This window comes from Apus apus, chromosome 1, assembly GCF_020740795.1.
Source record: "Apus apus isolate bApuApu2 chromosome 1, bApuApu2.pri.cur, whole genome shotgun sequence".
Classification (NCBI taxonomy): Eukaryota; Metazoa; Chordata; class Aves; order Apodiformes; family Apodidae; genus Apus; species Apus apus.
In genome coordinates this window covers 10,583,147-10,605,497 of record NC_067282.1, presented here as the reverse complement: position 1 = coordinate 10,605,497, position 22,351 = coordinate 10,583,147, and the positions used below count along the sequence as shown (strand labels likewise).

Genomic DNA, 22,351 nt, shown 5'->3' with positions numbered 1-22,351 from the left:
GCTAAAGTGCATAAAATGGCACTGGATGTATATATTTAAGTAAATGAACAGAATGCAATGCAAACTCAATCCTCTCTTAAGTAAGAATATTGTGTAAAATAAATGTGTGAGAAATCAACCATTTGTTTTCTATTATCTAGCATAAAAATGATCACAAAAGATGAACAGAGTAAATAACAGTGTATTCCCAGTCTGACTGTATGTAAGTATGAAAAACCCGTGAAGAAAGGCTGTAACGTTAGTATTTGCTTTTACACAAACATTCCTCGCGGTGCTGTGGCAGCAGGCCCTGCTAAAAAGGCCGTCACCCGTTTTTCTCTGGAGGCTCCTTCAGGCATCGCCAGCTGCTGGCAAGGGAGAGGAGCGCTGTGCAGCAAGGCCTTGCCAGAGGGCAAGCTGAGGGTGCTCCAGCTGGAGTGCAAGTCTTGACTTGCTGCTGCAGGCAGAGCTGGCCGGGGGGTGAGGGGCGGCAGGGGCTGGGGTGGTTGTGCCCAGGGAGCCCTTCCCCCCAGCCCTCAGCAGGATGGAGCTGCAGGAGCAGCCAGGGCTGCTGGAGGCCCCACTGTGGCCCCAGGGCCTTGGAGCGGAGCTGCCGGGGGTGGGCGCAGACATGGACAAGGTGGTTCTCCCTCCCTCTGCAGAAACACCAGGTGCCCTGTCCTGCAGAGCGTGGCCTTCCCACAGCTGCCCCCACTGCCTTCTGCCATGAGGTGCCAGCCCTTGGATCTGCCCAGAGCAGACGGGGACTGGGGCGCCGAAAGATGTCAGCAAGGGGGGCTCTGGCCGCCCCCCCATGTTCCCCAGGGGGGCTCTGGCTGCCCCTGACGTCACAAAGGGGGCTGTGGCTGCCCCTGACGTCACAAAGGGGGGTGTGGCTGCCTGCTGGACTATAAAAGGGGGCTCAGGCCCCGGGAGCAGCAGTCCACGAGCAGTGGGCACTGCAGTCTGGCAGCGTCTTGGCAGACTGCAACCGCAGCGGCTGACGCAGCAGGAGCGTTTGGGTTCCCCTTCCTGAGGAGCCAGGATCTCACTGGGATCCACATCCTGAGCCTGTGCTGGTCCCTGGGAGCACCAGACCTTGTGTCTTAGGGAGCAGCTCTGACAGCCCCAAGATGCTGGGACTGGCGATTCTTGGGCTGCAGCTCACCCTGATCACAGCCATCTTTGGGATCAGGGGGCTGCAGGTAGGTGACACTGCAGGGCAGCCCGCTGTGCTGTGGTGTGGAGTGGGCCTGGCTGGGCTGGGCTGGTGAGGTGTGGAGTGGCATGGGGGGGGTTGGCGTGGGGCTGGGAGCTGCTCCTGTCTCAGCCAGCTGCTCTGCATCCCTGCAGAAGTCATGGAGGAAGCTGGTGGGCAAGAAGAAGGGCAAGAAGAGCAAGAGGAGAGCCAGGCTGGAGGAGCAGAGTGGTGAGTGGCCCTGGCACTGAGCTCCCCACAGGCGGCCGGCACCCCACGGCAGCCCTGAGCCGGGGATGTGCTGGGGGCTGCCGGCCGCTCACTCTGTCTCCTCCCTCAGCAGCTTCTTCCCGCTCAAGAAGAGGAGAGAAGGAACCTCGGCTGTCCCAGAAAAGAAGGCGAGTGCTGGGGGAGACCCCAGGTCCTGCCCCACACCCTCACCCCGTGCCCTGAACCTGCCCCCACTGGGCAGCTCTGAGCCCCAGCCCAGGAGCGGTTGCTGCCCAAGGGCCCCGACACAGAGGCTGGGGTGCAGCGGGGTCTAATTCTTCTTCTCCCTCTCTGCAGGTCCAGCAGAAAGGCATCCAAGAGGGAGCCGCAGACCCCACAGGCCGCCGGGCACTCCTTTCCCTCCAAGCCCAGAAGCCCTGAGACTGGCAACCGTTCCCTGCCCTTGGCGAGTTCGGAGTCGGCAAAGAAGAAGCTGCGGCGGGCGCCAGTGGAACCCAGGGGCGTAGCTCACACGGTTGTACTTGCACCTGAGACCCGAGCCCCAGGATCCTTATTAAGGAGCAGCTCTTCCAGGGACTCCTCCAGGCGGGAACTGCTGGTGACAAGCAAGCAGGAGCAGGTCCCCGGGCACTGGGAGAAGAGGGAACAGAGCCCAGTGGCAACCAAGCAGGAGTGTGTCCCTGAGAAGAGTGAGAAGAGGGCACAGAGCCCCATCGATGTGCAGGTGCCCCCCAGCAGCCCTTCAGCCACCTGGAAGGACATTCTGGCCTCCTCCCTTCGCATCAGGGCGGCATGGCGTAAGCCGCTCCACAAGCAGCTGGAAGCGGACGTGGCCAAGGAGCAAGGGACAGTGGGGGCTCCTAGTGGGACCCTCAGTGGGGAGCCCTCCTTCCCCCCCAGCAACATGGAGGAGCAGGAGCCCCCGGAGATGCTGGAGGAGCAGAAACAGCAGGAGGTGCAGCAGGACAGGCTGCAGCCCCAGGGCCCCAGGCCCAAGCGGCCGAGGAGCAGGCGCCTGCGGGAGGGCTGTGCCCGGCTGTGGCGCTGCCTGAAGGCCTGGGGCAGGCGTTACTGCTGCTGCCTGCCCCCAGCTGTGGAGCAGTGATCCACGTGCCGTGGAGACCTCCCACACCCCCAGCCGGGCTGAGATGCTGCCACTGGTGATGCTTGTGGTGCAGCTCAGCCTGGTCTCCACATCCAGGGGGTGACGGGGCTCCGGGGAGGTGACACTGCACCGCGCTGCACCGTGGTGTGGAGTGGGCTTGAGTGGGGTGGGCTGGGCTTGGGGAGGGGTGGTGTGGTGTGGAGTGGGCTTGGGTAGGGTAGGGTAGAGTGGGCTTGGGTGGGCTGGGGTGGGCTTGTGTGGGCTGGGTTGGTGTAGAACGGGCTTGGGTAGGGTAGGGTAGAGAGGGCTTGGTGGGGTGGCATGGGGGGAGTTGGTGTGGGGCTGGGATTTGCTCCCATCTGGCCCAGCTGCTGGGAATCCTGCAGAAGCCATGGAAGAACTTCAAAGGGTCAGCAGAAGGAGAGCCAGGCTGGAGGAGCAGACTGGTGAGTGGGCCTGGCACTGAGCTCCCCACAGGCAGCCGGCACCCCATGGCAGCCATGAGCCGGGGATGTGCTGGGGGCTGCCGCCCGCTCACTCTGTCTCCTCTCTCAGCAGCTTCTCCCCAGGCAGATGGAGGAGTGAAGGAACACTGATAACTCTGGTGACCTGATGAGTGCTGGGGGAGATCCTGCCCCAGGCCCTCACTCCGTGCCCTTAACCTGCCTATTTGGGGGAGCCCTGCCTGCCACCTGAGAAGGGGATGCTGCCCAAGGGCCCCAACAGAGGGTCCCGGGTGCAGTGGGGTCTCTTTCCTCCTCTTCAGGGCCACTGTGGAGGCATCAAGCAGAGAGCTGCGGACCACCATGGATTCCCCAGACTCCCTGGCCTCCTTGCCAGGGAGCAGCTCCAGTGGTCACCATGGAGTCCCTATCCTCCCTGCCAGCCCTGCCTAAGAGCCGCCCCTTTTGAATGGGCTCCCTGCCAGGGAAGACCTGGTAAGTGCTGGAGGAGACCCCAGATCCTGGCCCAGATCCTCACCCCGTGCCCTGAACCTTCACGTGCTGGGCAGCCCTGCCTGCCGCCTGAGGAGGGGGTGCTGCCCGAGGGCCCCAACACAAGCAGCTCCACAAGCAGCTCAAAGCAGAGCTGTCCAAGGCACAAAGACATTGAGGTCCTTTGAAGGGACCCACTAGAGGGAGACCTCCCTAAGCACCCTGGCAGGATAGTGATGTAGGAGCAGTGAGGGCTGATGGAGGCCAAACTGCAGCCCCAGTCCCACAGACTCCATCTGGAGGACCTTGAGGGAGGTGAAGAGGAACAATCCCATGGAGCCAAGCAGCAGCACATCAGTGACTCCAAACTGGGGCATCCCCACTTCCCAGCACCCCAAAGTCCTTTTTTTTCAAGGCTGTTCTCAATCCAATTTTGGTATGAAGTGTGACACCCAGGAGTAAAATAAGCCCAATGAATCTTAGGACCTGGAACTTTGTGGTGAAAACGGGTTCCATCAAAACCTTGAAGTTACATCATGGATTTGTGGTCTTTCTGCAGATGTTCCACTGCAGCAGCCTCCCGGCCGTGTCCTCAACCCCAGAGAAGCACGTGCTGAAGTCCTGCCATGCTATCCAGACTGCCCAGGCATCAACCAAGCAGCTCCCAGGGAGCAGCGCTGCAGCGTCTGATACTGGCCAGGAGCATCCCTGCTGCTCCAGGCTGGAGCCCCCAGCTGAGCCTGGAGGCCAGTGGAGGAGGCAGTGCAGCCCCGAAGCTGCGCAGGGCAGGACGGGGCCTGCGGGAGGGCTGCACCCACCTGGCTGTGGGGCTGCCTGAAGCCTGGGGGAAATGATCCTGCTGCTGCTGCTGCCTGCCCCCAGGTGTGGAGCAGTGATCCCACGGCAGCAACAGTTCCCCAGCTACCGAGTGGCTCTGGAGTGTGGGACTGGGAAGGCCCTGAGCTGTCCATCTCAAATGTTTGAAAATTAAATGTTTTCTCAGAAGTCTCTGGTGTTTGTAATTAAGAAACACAGCTGGCATCAATGAACCTCACTTGTCATTGCCTATGGTGTCAGTTGACATGCATTTAGCTGATGTGATCACATCTGTGTAGGTAGAAGGGAACCTCAGTAAATTTACAGAAGAGTAAAATCAGTTGGTATGTATTCCAGACAGAACATTTGGTTTTAAAAATGCTGTTACTGTGGCCAGCTCTTCTCTGTTGTCCCAAAGAATGATTCTTTGTACAGCAATTTCAAGGCTTCGTTCTGCAGGCATTGAACTATTTGGAGTTCTACATGCACAATGTCATGTTTCTGTGAGTAGACACCGACAGTATTCCATTGGACCTTCTCAGCTGTCACCAAGCTGAGCACAAGAGACTCTACAGCTAGAGAATGCGACATCCTACCTCTGTGGCCAGGTCCAGTGGGACACACAGTGGGTCATGTTCTTTGAGGTTTCAACCTCCCATTCCAGTTGTTACAGTGTATCTTGTTTTTCAAAAACATTGAATGTGATTTTTACTCCAGAGTAAAAATCCCTCTTTACTGAAAGAGGTTTTACAAGGGATCTTCACCCATCTGTGTGAGGGTAAGCTTTTTTTAATCAGAATGATGTTGTAAGAACAATTGCAGAATACCTTTATTTATTTTCATAAACAGGAAATAAAACACTTTTTCATCAAGATGACATCACATGCTTCAAAACACTTCAAATGTCCTGGTTCCTGAGGCCTTAGTTATGCAGAACACAACATCTACCCGATTTTCTTCCTCCTTCTCCTTCAAGTGCCTGTATCTGATATGCTGGTATAAAGATCATAGGATCACAGAATCACAGAATGGTTTGGGTTGGAAGGGACTGTGAGGGACCAGCCCTCCAGACCTAGTTTCGGGAAATGGTATCAAAACCCTATTGTAGCCCCTATTGAGCCCCTGCTCATATGTATCCCAATAGGCCTGCCTGGAAGGATGGAGACTGCAGCAATGGCCTGCATAGGCCTCGGGCCTGCAGAGATGAGACAGCGATTGAGATAATGACAATGATAAGGGGTGGAGGGTGCAGGTCCACTCCAGCTGCTCACACATGTATGGCTCAATCGCATAACATATCATATCATATATCACACATACTCTTGTGAAATCAAGATTCTAGGCCTATAAAATAGGGGGCTGCAATGGTGGGCTTTGGGGAGTTTCATCTACACTGACCACGGACACCAACCCTCCCCCGCTGGCTGGACCAACGACACTGGATCCAGGACCGGTGATTTTCCTGTCCCCTTTATCTCTCTTTCTCTCTCTCTCTCTGCCCCCTCCCTTCCTCTCATCTTTTTCTTCTCACCCCCTTTTCCTTACTTGATATATATACGCGGGTGGTTTTGTTTAGGTTGCTCAGTCTTAACTCCTACTATTGTAATAAATGTGTTATTTGTTATAAGCAGACCTTACCATTACAGTTAGAAGTGCTTCCTTTGGTCATTTGATATGGCCTAGGATATCCCATATGGTGTCCAGTTGCCCCTCTGGACAATCACAGGTCCTGTGCCATAATTTTCAGCCTGTTGTAAAAGTGTAAGCTGTGCTAAAGTGCATAAAATGGCACTGGATGTATATATTTAAGTAAATGAACAGAATGCAATGAAAATTCAATCCTCTCTTAAGTAAGAATATTGTGTAAAATAAATGTGTGAGAAATCATCCATTTGTTTTATATTATCTAGCATAAAATTGATCACAAAAGATGAACAGAGTAAATAACACTGTATTCCCAGTCTCACTGTATGTAAGTATGAAAAACCTGTGAAGAAAGATGTAACGTTAGTATTTGCTTTTACACAAACATTCTTGTCTACAATTTACAAGTTTGATTTAAAGTTGTTTCAAAGTTAGTGCCACTAGTACCTGTATAGAAATGTGATGTTTTTTTTATGTGGAAAACAGAGTTTCTTCTTCACCCTCTTTGTTCAGACACAGGAGGGAGGAAAATACAACCCTGCAGCCTTGATGATCTGCTGTGCCCATAGGCAAGTACCTTCTTTACATTTTCTAAGAAATTAATCCTGACTTTGTGTAAAGGATGCAAAACTCTCACTGAGGTCAAAAACCAACCAAACAAACAAACAAAAAACCTCATTCTTGTGTCTTGAGCAGAATTCCTCTCAGAACGAAAACAGTTTAGTCACTTGCTGCTTTAGTTCCGAAATGCATTTTCATTTGGTATCTTGTATAAATCATGATTTGAGAGAAATGTGCTTTATCAAGAAGACAGTATTCCAGTCAGAAGGTGCCATCCAAATGGAAAGACCCCACGAGTAAGCAAGAATGAGAAAAACTTTGCAACTATACTCTTGGGCTTCTCCAGGACAAACCTTTGTGCTGAGTATTATGCCTTTACAATGTATTAGTTTTCATTTGGTCATTGTTGTTTAAAGCAGGAGAAGGCTTGCTCTTCTGACCATCAGTTCCTCCTTTGGATGTTTCCTGGAAGAAATGCCTTGGCATCCACAGGGACATTAGAATTCGTTTATATTCATTCCGGAAATTCTGATTAAGAAGTCCATATATTATTGCATTAAGGCAGCTGTTGAAATAGGCCATGAAGTAGCTTATAATAAACAACCATTCAGGAACTTTTGGTGCCATTTCTATAGGATCAATGGCTACAGCCAGTCCAATGAAGTTTAGAGGTGCCCAGCAAAAGGCAAAAATCACAAAAACCACAAACATGGTAAGAAAGTTTCTGAAGTCACTTGGCTTCAGTCTTGGATTTGTTTCTGACTTGACTCGTCTCCTAACTTGAAGCACTAAAACCCAGATTCGAAGGTAGCAGAAGCTCACAATGGTGATAGGGACGATGAAGTGAATTACCACAACAGCTATTGTGTAGTAGGAGCTCACAGTCTGAACAAATGTGCATGAATAGATGCGGGGATCATACTTCAAAGAGCCAACAAAAAAATTTGGCACAGTTGCAATTACTGTTAACACCCAGATTAAGGAGACGTATAGCATCGTGTTCCAACAGCTGTACACCTTGTCATAGGCAAAACTATGACAGATGTAGCAATATCGGTTTATTGCAATTGCAGTGATGTTGAAAATAGAGCCTATTACACTAAGTCCCATCACAAAGCCACTCACTTTACAATGCATTTCTCCCAAAGTCCATCCATTGTGGAAAATAGCTAAGAGCACCAGTGGGTATGGATACAAGGCCACCACCAGATCAGCCAAAGCCAGGCTCACCACAAATGCATTACCTGGGGAAAAAGAAAAACACATAGACATAAGTCTGCAAGCAAGCATACTTGTGAACAAGAAGAAAATGTAATGTATTAGTTTGGATCTGTGAAAAGCTAAATTATTGATAGTCACAGAATCACAGAATCAGAGAATGGCTGGAGTTGGAAGGGACCTTAAAGATCATTGAGTTCCTCTCCTGAATGGGCAGGGACACCTCCCTCTAGAACAGGCTGCTCAGAGCCCCATCCAACCTGTCCTTGAACACCTCCAAGGTTAGAGCCCCCACAACATCTCTGGGCAGCCTGTTCCAGTGTCTCACCACCCTTACACTGAAGAATTTACACCTGATCTCTAACCTCTCTTCTTTCAGCTTAAAACCATTACTCCTCATCCTCTCACTGCAAGCCCCTGTAAAAAGACCTTCTCCAGTTTTCCTGTAGGTCCCCTTCAGGTAGTGGAAGGCCACTATGAGGTCCCCGTGGAGCCTTCTCTTTTTCAGACTGAACAACACCAACTCCCTCAGCCTGTCCTCATAAGAGGTGCTCCAGCCCTGGGATCATTTTCGTGGCCCTTCTCTGGACACGTTCCAATAGGTCCATATCTTTCTCGTGCTGGGGGCACCAGAGCTGGATGCAGTATTCTAGGTGAGGTCTCACCAGGGCAGAGTAGAGGGGCAGAATCACCTCTCTTGATCTGCTGGCCACACTTCTTTTGATGCAGCCCAGGATGTGCTTGGCCTTCTGGGCTGCAATTGCACATTGCACATTGGTGGCTCATGTCCACCTTTTGATCCACTAGTACCCCCAGGTCCTTTCCACAGGGCTGCTCTCTAGCATGTCTTCCCCCAGCCTGTATTCATATCTTGGGTTACCTAGGCCCAGGTGCAGGACCCTGCACTTGGCCTTGTTGAACCTCATGAGGTTCACCTGGGCCCACTTCTCTAGCTTGTCCAGGTCCCTCTGGATGGCATCCCATCCCTCTGGTGTATCAACTGCACCACCAGCAGACTTGCTGAGAGTGCTCTCAATGCCACTGTCAATATAATTAATGAAGATATTAAACAACACCAGGCCCAGCACTGACCCCTGAGGGACACCACTTGTCACTGCTTTCCATCTGGACTTAAAGCCATTGACCACTACCCTCTGGACATGACCGTCTAGCCAGTTCCTTATCCACTGAACAGTCCACCCATCAAACCCATATCTCGCCAATTTAGTGAGAAGGAGGTTGTAGAGGACTGTGTCAAAAGCCTTGCAGAAATCCAGATAGATGACATCCGCTGCTTTTCCCTGGTCGTCTGATGTAGTCACTTTGTTGTAGAAAACCACTAGGTTGGTCAGGCAGGATTTGCCCCTGGTAAAGCCATGCTGGCTGTCCTGCATCACCTCCTTGTCCTCCACGTGCCGTAGCACGTCTTCTAGGAGGATCTGTTCCATGATCTTTCTAGGCACAGAGATGAGGCTGATAGGTCGGTAATTCCCAGGGTCCTCCTTTCTACCCTTTTAAAATATGGGCATAACATGTCCCTTCTTCCAGTCACCAGGAACTTCACCTGACTGCCATGACTTTTCAAATATCATGGACAGTGGTTTGGGAACTACATCCGCCAATTCCTTCAGGACTCTGGGATGTAACTCATCAGGTCCCATGGACTTGTACATCTTCAGGTTCCTCAGATGGTCATGAACCTTATCTTCACTTACAGTGGTTGGGGCTTTGTCTATCTGGTCTGCATCTTGTGGGCCATCAGCATGAAAGCTGTGAGGAGAGGGGTTGCCAGTGAAGACTTAGGCAAAAAAGTTATTGAGAACCTCAGCCTTCTCCCCATCTGTTGTTACCATTTCACCACTGTGGCTCATCAAGGGGGTGTTATGCTTTCTTTAACCTTTTTTTTCTGGTTTTACATACCCACAGAAGCCCTGATGATGTCAGCAAGAGGCAGGTATATAGGCTGCCTATAGTCTGTATGGGAAATCATTTTACAATTCAACTTAGAACACTACGGCAATACCTGCAGCAACATGTTTCAAATCCGTTGGTGACTCTATTATACCCTCCTTTTTATTTTAATCTTTAATAACCATAATTCTTAGTAGGCCATCACATAGGCATGTGTTGATTTGTTTCACTGTAAACTCCACAGTTGGATCAGATAAAAGGTGAAAATGAAAAAAAGTCTAAATTGTGCCAGGTAGGCAGGCCATTCTAATGTGTCACTGGAGTACAATGGTCTTGACAGGTGTCAAGAGAAAGGATATGTTGGTTTATATTGAAATTGCTACACAATAGTTTGTAGTATAGATATTTTCTGCATAAATGACCTACCCATACTGTGATTGTTTTCCCATTAGTTTGACTAAGGAAGAGTTAATTGCCTTCAGTTCAGGGCTTTGCATTTCAGGCAAGAAGTAAACTCTAATTAGAGCCAATCTAGAGCAAAGCATATATCTGTTAATTTTACAATTTGTGAGGAAAGACTGAAGAAACTAGGGAGAGGGCTGAGGAGACCATGATAGCGATCTTCAAATAAATAAAGCAGAAAAGATATGATCCATTCCCATTACTGTGGTGAACACAAACAAGCTTCAGTTATGAGGAAGTTTCAGATTAGACATTAAGAAAAATATTTTACTGTTAAGAAGAAGGAAGTTTTCGCTTTGAACCTTCCACTGGAGATTGAAGAAAAAGTTTAACTTTCGTCAGTACTGACTTAGGTACAGATGATCCCTATTTTGAACATACGAAGGGTGAGATGACTTTGAAGTCTTTTCTAGCTGTATGATAGAATAAAAAACAAGATTCGCAAACGAGAAGGGGCATATTTATCAGAATATACTGACATTAAGGCAACAAGAATTTTTATTTTATTTTTCATTACTGTATCTGACAATTGATGACAGAGAAATCAGGAGAAAAAAATAATTCTGATTTAGAATACCTTTTGGAAAAAGATACAGCTTACTCCAGGGTGTGTGCTGCAAATAATCTAATCTCTAGAGCCTCCTAGCATCAGTTTATAACTGAAGTGTAATTTGTTCAGTTAAAATCAAATGACCATTTAGCTTTTTCAGTCATATTTGGAAATTTCTTGTAAAGTACATTTGGCAAGAGAATTTCAAAATTGTGCAATTTAGGACTTCTTGAAAGTTCTAGCTGCAATGGTGTCCTGGTTTGAGCCAGGATGAAGCCAATTTTCCTTTCACTAATTTTTTTTTCTTCAGTGAGCTTTCTTTTAACTAGCAACATTCTGTTATAGCTAGGCTGATAAGACATTGGAATATTTTTCTAACTGCTGGGGCTTCAAGGTCGCATCTTCACTCTGCCGGCTCAGACACTACAGGGAGATCTGTGACCCCCCCTGTAGGAGGCTGAGTTAGACAGACAGCAAAACTGGCCAGAGATATTCCATTCCATATGTCTACGTAAGCTCAGAGGAAGGTCGGAGATCACAGGAGACAACTTCCTTCTTCTTCTTCCCTTCTCTCCCATCCATGGCCGGCGTCCAGGGAGGACTCCGTCCATCCATCACCGTCGACCCTTAGGCTCGAGCTCTCCTGACCCTTATCACTCTCCGCTTTCTCCAGCAGCAGCTGCGGGATTTCTCGGGACTGTTCCAGCTGAGGGGAGTGAGGTGGGAGTTGCTGGGGGTGGGGGGAGGCGAGAGGCTCTTGCACATACCTGAACATATCTGTATATAATGGTATGTATTTTCTTATATCATTAGTGTTTAATTAAAGCTGTGTAGTTTAGTTTTCAATCCAGCCAAGTCTCTCTCTTTTTCTCTCTCTCCTTCCCTACCTGGGTGGGAGGGGGAGGGGGTCAAGAGCATTGTTTTCGGACCTGAGTCAAACGCTGACAAATGGATAAGGACAGTTAATGAGCTTGTCAAAAACAGAATATTCCACTTTACAACACAGAAGAAAAATGGTGCAATATCTATAAAGGCCTCCAGGAATTAATCTCTTTTATGGCTGTTTACAGGATCTGGTGTTCACACTGTACACTGAAAAGGAAGGTCCAAGGGTTTTTCATCTCCATTTGGCTGACTGTGAGATGAAGTTTAATATTACATTACTGCAATGACTCGTCCACAAAAGTAGAGAGAAACTTTTCTAATTCCCTTCTAATAATCAGTACTGTGTTTGTAAGTAAATGGCCTTTTTATACTGGCTGAGAAAGATAAGGACTGGAGTTTTTCTGTGATATCACTCAGACAACTACATGTAGGTACTTATCTGTAGCAAAGGAAGAGGAGCAAGATCTTGACTTTAACAAAGCAAATAATTCCTCTGTAGACTTCACAGTAATAGACATCCGCAAGAAGCTAAAATGACAGACTGCCCCATACACAAGAGGCATTTCCTTAGTGCTAGCTCACTCTTCAGTCCCCTTTTGTTTTCCTCTGCCAGACTCCTGTAGCATCAGTATTTGAAATCAACTTAAAAAGGAGAGTTCTGGAAGGCTTTCCAATAGCTTTCTTGTTGTGGTCGGTGTATGCAGACAGAATCTGGGCTCAATTTCTAGACAGCCTTGTAATTTAACATAATGCTTCTAACAAGTGCCATAAAGGTTTTTGTTTTATTTGACTATGACAGTTTAAAAATAGTGACAAGTTCCTTCGTAGTTATGTTTCAGGATTTCAGGTATTAGAGGGATATACAGCAGACACTGATGTAGTAGAAAGGGGAAGGTGATATATTCACTAGAACCACAGAATTTTAGAGAAAATACACCATAGACAAAGAATCTATGGTGGTCTTAGATCTATGGAACATTCAGATTATTTATTTTAGGAAACATATGTTTCATGAAACTGATTAAAATATTTGGTGAGCATAATTATTTTATGCATGTGTAAGGAAAATTCTCTACCATCACTGGGAGTACTATACACAGAGCAGAAAAGGAGTCTAAGTGGCAGTTATCCTTTTACTGTAGCTACCCAAAGGCTTTGGTAGAGCTTTCTGTTCAGAAGAAATTCAGGCCTAGACACCCTGAAATTTAGACACCTGTGTTTTCACAGAAAAGTCTGGAATCCAGACTAAATAGGGTTTAAAACTTAGTCATCCACTTTCTGGATGAAAGCACTAAGCTATTATGTAGAAGGTGAAAAGAAGCACTTCTCATTTCAAGATAAAAAAATACTAACACTCCACTGTGGGATAGTTCAGTGGAGAATGCTCTGTACACCCTGTTTTCAAGCTGTCCTGCAATCCAAAAATGCAGGATTTACGGAACTAAAAGCTCAGCATATAAAAGGGAGTTTGAAACTGGTTTAATGACTACCAGACTGCTGGACTGGGACAAACCTGTGTTCTTCACCCTACATCTGCAACTATGAGTTGGTGCTGGGAAGCTGCATTTGCAAGAGCTGAGCTTAAGGCTTGTAAGCTGTAGTTCTCAGGTGTCAACAGAGTCTTGCTGAAAAGAGGCACCTAAATCACACTGTTGAATAATATGCTTGTGAGGTCATGACTTTGCCATGCTTGGCAGCTAGGTATGAGTATAACTCAGTGAGTGATGCCTCAGGCTTTACTGTGTGCTTAGGCTTCTTCTCCCTGTGGTTAAATATGGGAGCAACCTCCTTGCTGTGAGTTTGCTGCCTTGAGTTTTGTAATAGGATGCAAGTGCCAAAATAAGTTTCTTATGTGATGCTGTTAAAAATTTAGCAAAGTCTTGAGATTTGTAACCCCTAGGTGTATAATTTTGCTCGCCTGTGGCTTCCTCTAGTGCAAGTAGGGACAGTGGTGACTCTCTATTGCCACCTGGTGCACTAGCCACAGCAGAGACAATACATCACATCTAGCATGGCAAAGGGCAAAAGCAAGTGTTCATTCTTCCAGAGCACAATTCAGATAGTATGCTTATGGGGTAAGAAGTACTTTTCTTGACTTCTGATACTTTCTGAGATTGCAGGAGCCTCCCTGGCGTTCAGTGTTTTCAGAGAGAAAGGGGGAAGCAAAAGAGGTGAGACAGGCTCTTGTAGAGAATTCTCTGTTTCCTAATGGTTAAGACACTTCCATGGTAGAAGAGCCTTTTTTTGGAAAAGGACATGAGCCTATGTCTCCCATAGTCCCAAAAGAGTGCCCTACTCACCAGCCCTGCTGCTCTTCTAGGGTTAGCCTGCTTGTCTCTTTCTAGATTATGTTCAATGATTATCATAGAATCATAGAATCATAGAATCCTAGGGGTTGGAAGGGACCTCGAAAGATCATCTAGTCCAACCCCCCGCCAGAGCAGGGTCACCTAGAGTACATCACACAGGAAGGCGTCCAGGCGGGTTTTGAATGTCTCCAGCGAAGGAGACTCCACAACCTCTCTGGGCAGCCTGTTCCAGTGCTCTGTCACTCTTACAGTAAAAAAATTTTTCCTGATATTCATCTTAAACCTCCTATGCTCCAATTTGTATCCATTACTCCTTGTCCTATCACTGGTCATCACCGAAAAAAGCTTAACTCCATCGTCTTGACACTCACCCTTTACATATTTGTAAACATTGATGAGGTCCCCCCTCAGTCTCCTTTTCTCCAAACTAAAGAGACCCAGCTCCCTCAGCCTTTCCTCATAAGGGAGATGTTCCACTCCCTTAATCATCCTTGTGACTCTGCGCTGGACTCTTTCAAGCAGTTCCCTGTCCTTCTTGAACTGAGGGGCCCAGAACTGGACACAATATTCCAGATGTGGCCTCACCAATGCAGAATAGAGGGGGAGGAGAACCTCTCTTGACCTACTAACCACACCCTTTCTAATACACCCCAGGATGCCATTGGCCTTCTTAGCCACAAGGGCACGTTGCTGGCTCATGGTCATCCTCCTGTCTACCAGGACCCCCAGATCCCTTTCACCTACACTGCTCTCCAGCAGGTCAGCCCCCAACCTGTACCGGTGCATGACATTTTTCTTCCCCAAATACAAAACTCTACACTTGCTCTTGTTAAACTTCATCAGGTTTTTCCCCGCCCAAGTCTCCAGCCTGTCTAAGTCTCTCTGAATGGCAGCACAGCCTTCTGGTGTGTCAGCCACTCCTCCCAGCTTGGTGTCATCAGCAAACTTGCTGAGGGTACATTCTGTGCCCTCATCCAGGTCGTTGATGAAGATATTGAACAACACCGGTCCCAGTACCGACCCCTGAGGGACTCCACTAGTCACAGGCCTCCAACTAGATTCTGCCCCATTGACTACAACTCTCTGACTTCTTCCTTTCAACCAGTTCTTGATCCACCTCACTGCCTGATCATCAAACCCATACTTGATCAACTTATCTACAAGGATGCTGTGGGAGACGGTGTCAAATGCTTTACTGAAATCAAGATAGACCACATCCACCGCTCTACCATCATCTATCCACCTAGTAATTTCCTCATAGAAGGCTAGGAGGTTAGTCAAACATGACTCACCCTTGGTAAAACCATGTTGACTGCTCTTGATGACCCCCATCTCCTTGATATGTCTAGAGATAGTGCCAAGGACAAGTTGTTCCATCACCTTTCCAGGGATGGAGGTGAGGCTGACCGGTCTATAGTTACCCGGGTCCTCCTTCTTGCCCTTCTTGTAGACTGGAGTGACGTTTGCTATCCTCCAGTCCTCAGGCACCTCTCCAGTTACCCATGACTTACCGAAGATGATGGACAGTGGACTAGCAATGACCTCCGCCAGCTCCCTCAGCACCCTTGGATGCATTTCATCTGGACCCATCGATTTATGGATGTCCAGATTATGCAACTGATCCCTAACCCAATCCTCATCTACTATGTCCTCATCTATCTTGACTACTTCTGGGGTTATATGAATCTGGGGCTCATGGGAAAAGCCTGCAGGAGTAAAGACAGAGGCAAAGAAGGCATTCAGCACCTCTGCCTTCTTCATATCCTCTGTCACCAGGGCACCCACCTCATTCAGCAGTGGGCCTATATTGCCTCTGGTATTAGCTTTGTTGGCTATGTATTTGAAAAAGCCCTTTCTACTATCCTTAACCCGACTTGCAAGGTTAAGTTCCAAGGAGGCCTTAGCTTTCCTAGTTGCCTCCCTACATTCCCTGACAACATTCCTATATTCCTCCCAAGTAACCAGTCCCTCCTTCCATGATCTATAGATTTTCCTCTTCCACTTGAGTTTCCCCAGCAGTTCCTTTTTTAACCACGCTGGTCTCCTAGCTCCCTTACTAGATTTTCTACCCATTGGGACACACTGATGCTGTGCTTGCAAGAAGTGGTCCTTGAATATTGTCCAGCTATCTTGAGCCCCTTTACCTTCTAGCACTCTGTCCCATGGGACTTCCCTTAACAATTGGTTGAGGAGGTCGAAGTTTGCTCTGTAGAAGTCCAGGGTTCTGGTCCTGCTGGAAATTCTGTTCCTCCCATACAGGATCCTGAACTCCACCATCTCATGGTCACTGCAGCCAAGGTTGCCATTGACCACCACTGCTTCAATAAGGCCCTCCTTGTTGGTGAGCACAAGATCCAGCAGCGCTCCTCTTCTAGTCGGCTTATCCACCATTTGCATTAAGAAGTTGTCATCAATGCATTGGAGGAACCTCCTAGACTGTGGAAGGCTGGCTGTGTGAGTCTTCCAGCAGATATCGGGGTAGTTAAAATCTCCCATGAGGACCAAGGACTGTAATTGTGAGGCTGCTTTCAGCTGCCTGTAGAAAGCCTCATCAACTTCCTCGCCGTGATCAGGAAGTTTGTAGTAGACCCCCACAACTGTATCACCCATACCACCCTGCCCTTTAATTCTTACCCACAGACTTTCAACTTGCCCCTCATCAGCCCCTGCACAAAACTCGATACATTCTAGCTGCTCTCTCACATAAAGAGCAACTCCACCACCTCGCTTCACCGACCGATCTTTCCTAAAAAGCACATAGCCATCCATGGCCACATTCCAGTCGTGTGAGCTGTCCCACCATGTCTCTGTTATTGCTACCAGATCATAACCCTTAGACCGCACACAGACCTCTAACTCTTCCTGTTTATTCCCCATGCTGCGTGCATTGGTGTACAGGCATTTCAGGAAGCAAGTAGAGCACATCGGTGGGACCAAATCCTCCTTAGCCCATCCTCCTACAGGCCCTGGTATGTTCCTCTTGGGCTTGTCCCCAACAGACACAGTTTTCTCCCCTTCCCCCTTCACATCTAGTTTAAAGCTCTCTCAATGAGCCCTGCTAAGTCCTGCCCCAAAAGCCTTTTCCCCCTCTGGGACAGGTGCATCCCACTTGCCACCATCAGGCCAGGTGTCTCATAGAGCAGCCCATGATCAAAAAAGCCAAAGCCCTGCCTTTGGCACCAGTCTCTTAGCCATTCGTTCATCATTAAACTCTTCCTGCTTATCTCTCCACCCATTCTTGCAGGAGGTATGGAGGCAAACACGACTTGTGCTCCAGACCCCCTAACTAGCCGTCCCAGGGCCCTGAAGTCTCTCTTCATTGCCCTTACATTTCTTGTAGTAATTTCGTCACTGCCAACCTGAAAAATCAGCAGTGGGTAGTAATCAGATGGATTTACCATACTAGAGAGTTTCCTTTTAACATCTCTAATGCGAGCCCCAGGGAGGCAGCAGACCTCCCTGTGGGATGGGTCAGGTCTACAGATGGGCCCTTCTGTTCCCCTCAGAAGGGAGTCACCCACCACAATTACCCTCCTTTCCTTCTTAGTTGAAAAAGTCCTAAGTCGTGGAGCTGAGCGACAAGTCATAGGCGGTTCACTAGACAAATCTGTCACTCCAGCCTCATTTTCCTGTCCCTGAAGTTCCAAGACCTCGTACCTATTCTTCAAGGGCAATTTGGAGGATGGACGGAGTTGGGAGGGTTTTTTCTTGCCTCTCCGAGGACGGACCTCCCTCCATTCCTCCATGTTCCTAAAGTTCTCTCCTTCTGTCTGAGAACAGGAGGGGAGGGGATCCATCACTTGTTCTAGCATCTCTTCCTCCTGCCCTTGCCTCAGGGTTTGACTCCACCAATCTATTTCGTTCTCACATTCTCTGATAATTCTCAGTCTTTCAACCTCCTCTGTCAGTCTAACCACCTGCCTGAGGAGATCATCGATTTGCTCGCACCTCACACACGCGGTGCCACTGGCTCCCTCTGGCACCAGTGCCAGGCTCAGGCACTCGCTGCAGCCAGAGACCTGCACGGCTGCGTGCCTGCTCAGAACCTCCGTCTGAGTTCCCATATCCTTCTTCAATACAGTTTTAGGGCGTGTTGCCACCATGCTAGAGAAATTCACTGGTGTTCTCTGCTTCCTGCCTCCACTCACGCCGCTCTCCCCCTGCCCTCGCGCTCCCTGCCCTCGCGCTACTTCACTTCCTGTGACGGCCGCTGCCGCTCTGCGCTCTCACCGCTGCCGCGTGCTCTGAGGGAGCTGCCGAGATGGCCGCTTTTAAACCTTGCCGCGGTTCTCAGCCACACCCCCTGCCACGTCAGCCTTCCTGCTCCTCTCAGGATTCCCGCTCAGACTCGGGTCTCCTCGATTATGTTCAAGTAATATCACATTTATTAGCCACACTCCAGAAAAAATGACAGCACCTGTTCAGCTCCCTGCTCTGGAAGGACCCCACAGTGGCATACTGGTACTGAGGGATTGAGCCAATAGAAGAGCTAGAGCTATGAATTGAAGCTAGTAAAATTCCAAAGGAGAGGAGGCTGCCACAGGTAGTGAACCTGTGGAACTCCTTAACAGATTTTGCAGATGCAAAAATTCTCTATTCAAGAGAAAGCTGGAAAAGTAGTTGAAAGAGACATCTGTTGAAGGTTACTAAACAGACATAACTTACTAGGTTCAGGAAATTCTCTGAGCTGGGAGGAATCAGAAGTTGACAGAATACAGAAGTATCATACACAATTGCTCTGTTCTCTTTTTTTTTTTTTTTTTTTTTTTTTCATAAGTGCCTGTTTGTGTTTATAATCAAAGCTAGAGCATGAGGCTCCCTGTGTCCTTGCTATGTACCCTTACAACTGCTTTTATGATGATGACAGTAGATTTCAGTGGCACCATTCAGAAGCACAGCTCCTTCTCAGGCTCTCCTGTTGTACCAACCTGAGTGACACAATGTGACATTCTTATTCAGCTGCTTGCTAGCTAATCCTCTACACAACCAGTTTTGTTGACAAAATATTTGAGGGCAATTACCTTGTTCTGTCTGCCAGCTACCTGCAACTGCATGTAGCAGCAGGCTTGGGGTGAAGATCCCTTATACCAATGCCCTCAGACTGAAGTCCAGATCTTGCCTTCAGAGTAGTCTAGGAGGGCAAAAGGCCCTTGTTGCTCCAAAGGTTCTTGTTGCTCCTGACAAATCATCTCTATCTAGAGTGTTACTGCTTTTCATGCAGGGAATGAAGCCAAGACATTTACTCTGAGTGCTTACCACTGTGGGCAACAGTGACAGCCCAGCTTCAAAGCCTGAATACAATCTCTGAACAACAACAAAACCAGACTGTTACTTCACTAATTCATAAAAGAAGTTCTGTTTCCTGTATCTGTCAGTACGTATCAACTTAATTTTCTTCACCTGCAGTAATCACAGCTGTTGATTGCTTCAATCAAGGAAACCTCCATAAATGACTGTAAGTATCAAAATTCATTTACTGCTGACAAAGGGGCTAATATGAAAGGCTGTAAGACACAGCAGGTGCAATCTAGTCAGATCCTATAAATAGTAAGGCAACCTATTATTGTTAATTTTTTTTTCAGTCTCCCAACACTCTATTGCATTTCACAGAAAGTGAAATATGTAGCATTATGTAGGATGTTATTTTGTTAAGAAAAGAAGAAAAAATAAAAACCAAAACAACTAAAACTTGGTTCACATCTATTATAAAAGGCTGAAGTCTTGTTGGAACCAAACAAAGTAAAGACATTTCACTGCTAAAAACTGCACAAAACTTTATTGTGTTCTGGCAGATAGTAATTTACATTGTGTGAAAGATTAGGTCATCTTCTATTACCTTCACTATTACCTTCTACTCCCTTCATCTTTTCTACTGTCATCAGCCTGAATTGGTGTCAAAGGAAATTTTGTGGGTTTTTTTCTTCTCTTACAGCAACAAAAGAGTGTTCAGGTCCTTAGAATAACTTACCTTCCACCTTCTTTTAGAAAGAAGGACAGAAAATTGAAGAATGAAAATAATTTTGTACAAACAAAACCAAGTTTTGTTTTGTTGAACTTGTTGGTTTCTGTTTTTTGGGGGGTTTTTTGTTTGTTTTGTTTTTTTAAAAAATAATATTCACTAGTATATTAGTTGAAATAAAAAACCTCAAAACATAACAAACAAAAACCAAAAAAACAACAAACCCCAGAACATAGAATAATTCTATTTTGAAATATAAGGCTCAAGATATTACTGAAGAAATAAAAAATATCCAGTAGACATATCAAGTGAACAACAATGGGACTATTGCAGACTATGGGACATACTCAGCACTGGTTAGCTGAGAGATTTGGTTAGCTATGATAAGGGGCATCTTGGAGCTTGGCCTTGTAGACCCATTTAGACAGAAGAGAACATTTTGACCAGTACAAATTTTGGGATCTCCTCTTATGGAAATGAAGGCAATTTCCACAGATTTATTCAACTGCTGTGCAAGGACAGCTTCACAACCAGAAACAAATATATGCAAACTAGCTACAGCAGCAAAAATAAATAAAACTTCAGCCCATTTTAGCTGCTATGTACTTTATGTACAAGACTAAGACAGTCTTGTAATTCTATAAATGGAATCTGATATGCTGCAGTCAATATAATATATGGGAATATCTAAGATGGGGAACATTAGGTTGAGAAGTTGCCAGTGCTTCAAAAATCCTCTGGAGTCCCTTCAGTATTATCTTCTTTTTCTGTCTCTTGTTTCCTATTATTCCAAGGAAGAAAACAGATTATACTTGATGAAAATGGCCATAATAACCTTTTAGTGAAGAAGTCTTACCCTTTTTGTTCTGAGCTTTCGGAAGGCCTCATCATTGTGCATGCACAGGGAGATGAGTGCCTTCAGAAGCTGTTGTCAGTCTGTGCCATCTGCTTCTTTTGGAAACAAGGTCTTAAAGCAAAGCACACTGACATGATTCATCTTATGATGCTCATAGGTTTGTAAACAGAATGTAAACAGATGACTAAACAAAATGCTTTTATTTTGAAGCATTGGCTGGCTTGTGTTTCACCTCAATACACAAAAAGCGTGCAACAATAATTTCCTGAATTAAGGTATTTTCTGAGAGCCTTGCAAAATGGCTGAGCAAAAATTCTGTTCAGGCCCATCCTGTCAGTCATTGTATTGGTAAGACAGTTGAATAGAGGGTGATAGGCATAGACATATCACCACAGAACCATTTATGTTGGAATGGATCTCTGGAGATCATTTAGTCTAACCCTTCTGTTCAAGGAGGGGTCAATTACAGCAGGTTGTTCAGGTTCACGTCCAGTTAGGTTTTGATTATATTCAACCATGAAGACTTAGCAGCCTCTCTGGTTGACCTGTTCTAGTAAGGAACAGATATTTTTTACCAGATATTTACAGTTTTCACTAGGGAATGGGGGAAATAGCTGATTTTGCACCAGACTAAGGCTCTACTTGAGCTACTAAAGAGCAGAGGGCATCTAAGAGCATACTTGCTACTATGTAGATAAAGAAAAATGTGGTAATTAACAAGGAGCTAGAGTTGCTTGGTCAGAAGTGATGTTTAGAGTAGGTAGGGCTTTGTTTTGGTCATGTTTCTATTTTCAGATTACTTGTGGCTGCAGAATTTGAACAGTTTCTGACTGGACATAATGATCTGAGCCAAACCGAAAATCTGGACTAACAAACGTTTATAGACCTGGGGGATGGAGGGTGGAGTGTGGTGAGGGTTGCAGACAAAGCAGGAAGAAGTACCAGATCCTAGCAAAAATATTTTTGGAACCCAATTCTCACTGGCTTTAGCAAGGCCAGAATGTAACTCCTTATCTAGATATTCAAATACTAGGTTTAGCTTGCCCACGCTGCGGAACACAGAATCCTTTTTGACATGCTGCTTTGATGACCTCTGAGCACTGTTAACTGCAACCAGCCATTCAGAATCTCTGTGGCAGTCCCAGCTGTAACCTAAGTGAGCAACCTGGTGACTTGTGGTCCAGGAACAGCAGTGGGTGACTTGTGTCTCTGTGAAGTACCAAGTCATACCTAAGGGCAATTCTCTTGTACTGGGTGAATATACATGCAAACTGGAACAAACAATGTAATTGTTATTAAATCAGGCTCAAACAGAAATCACTGTTGTATGTATCACATGAGAATATTGTGTTTGAAGGTCATGTACTTTGCTATTTTGCTTGCTTTCTGTAAGCAGACCAGATATTCTTGCTTCATAATTAACCACAAAGCTACTGTGTAGCAGCTTTTACAACCTGGGTGGTCCTAGCCTACCAGGTATTTCCTAAGAGTGACTGAAGAGGATTACATTGTTGTGAGATTATCTAAATAAAGGCATAATTACAGGATATTAAATAAGTTATTTTTCACTCAACTTCAATGCAATAAATGTCCAGTCCCCTGTTAATCAAATATTTTTTGCATTTTCTAAGTATTAGGCCTTTTTATTTAACATAAAGTTCTTTAGAATCATAGAAAGGTTGGATGAGGCATTAAAGATCATCTAGTTCCAATCCCCCTGCATGGGCAGGGA

General features: G+C 46.8%; 1 protein-coding gene across 1 annotated transcript in view; it reads right to left on the bottom strand.

Moving 5' to 3' along the window:
• Nucleotides 1-6,703: 6,703 nt before the first annotated feature.
• MTNR1B (melatonin receptor 1B) overlaps nucleotides 6,704-22,351 on the bottom strand; it is a 28,660-nt gene continuing 13,012 nt past the window's right edge. Inside the window, exon 2 of the mRNA XM_051621528.1 lies at nucleotides 6,704-7,713. Within this exon, the coding sequence (XP_051477488.1) occupies nucleotides 6,845-7,713 (869 nt within the window). The 3' untranslated portion in view covers nucleotides 6,704-6,844. The remainder of the gene's footprint in view (nucleotides 7,714-22,351) is intronic.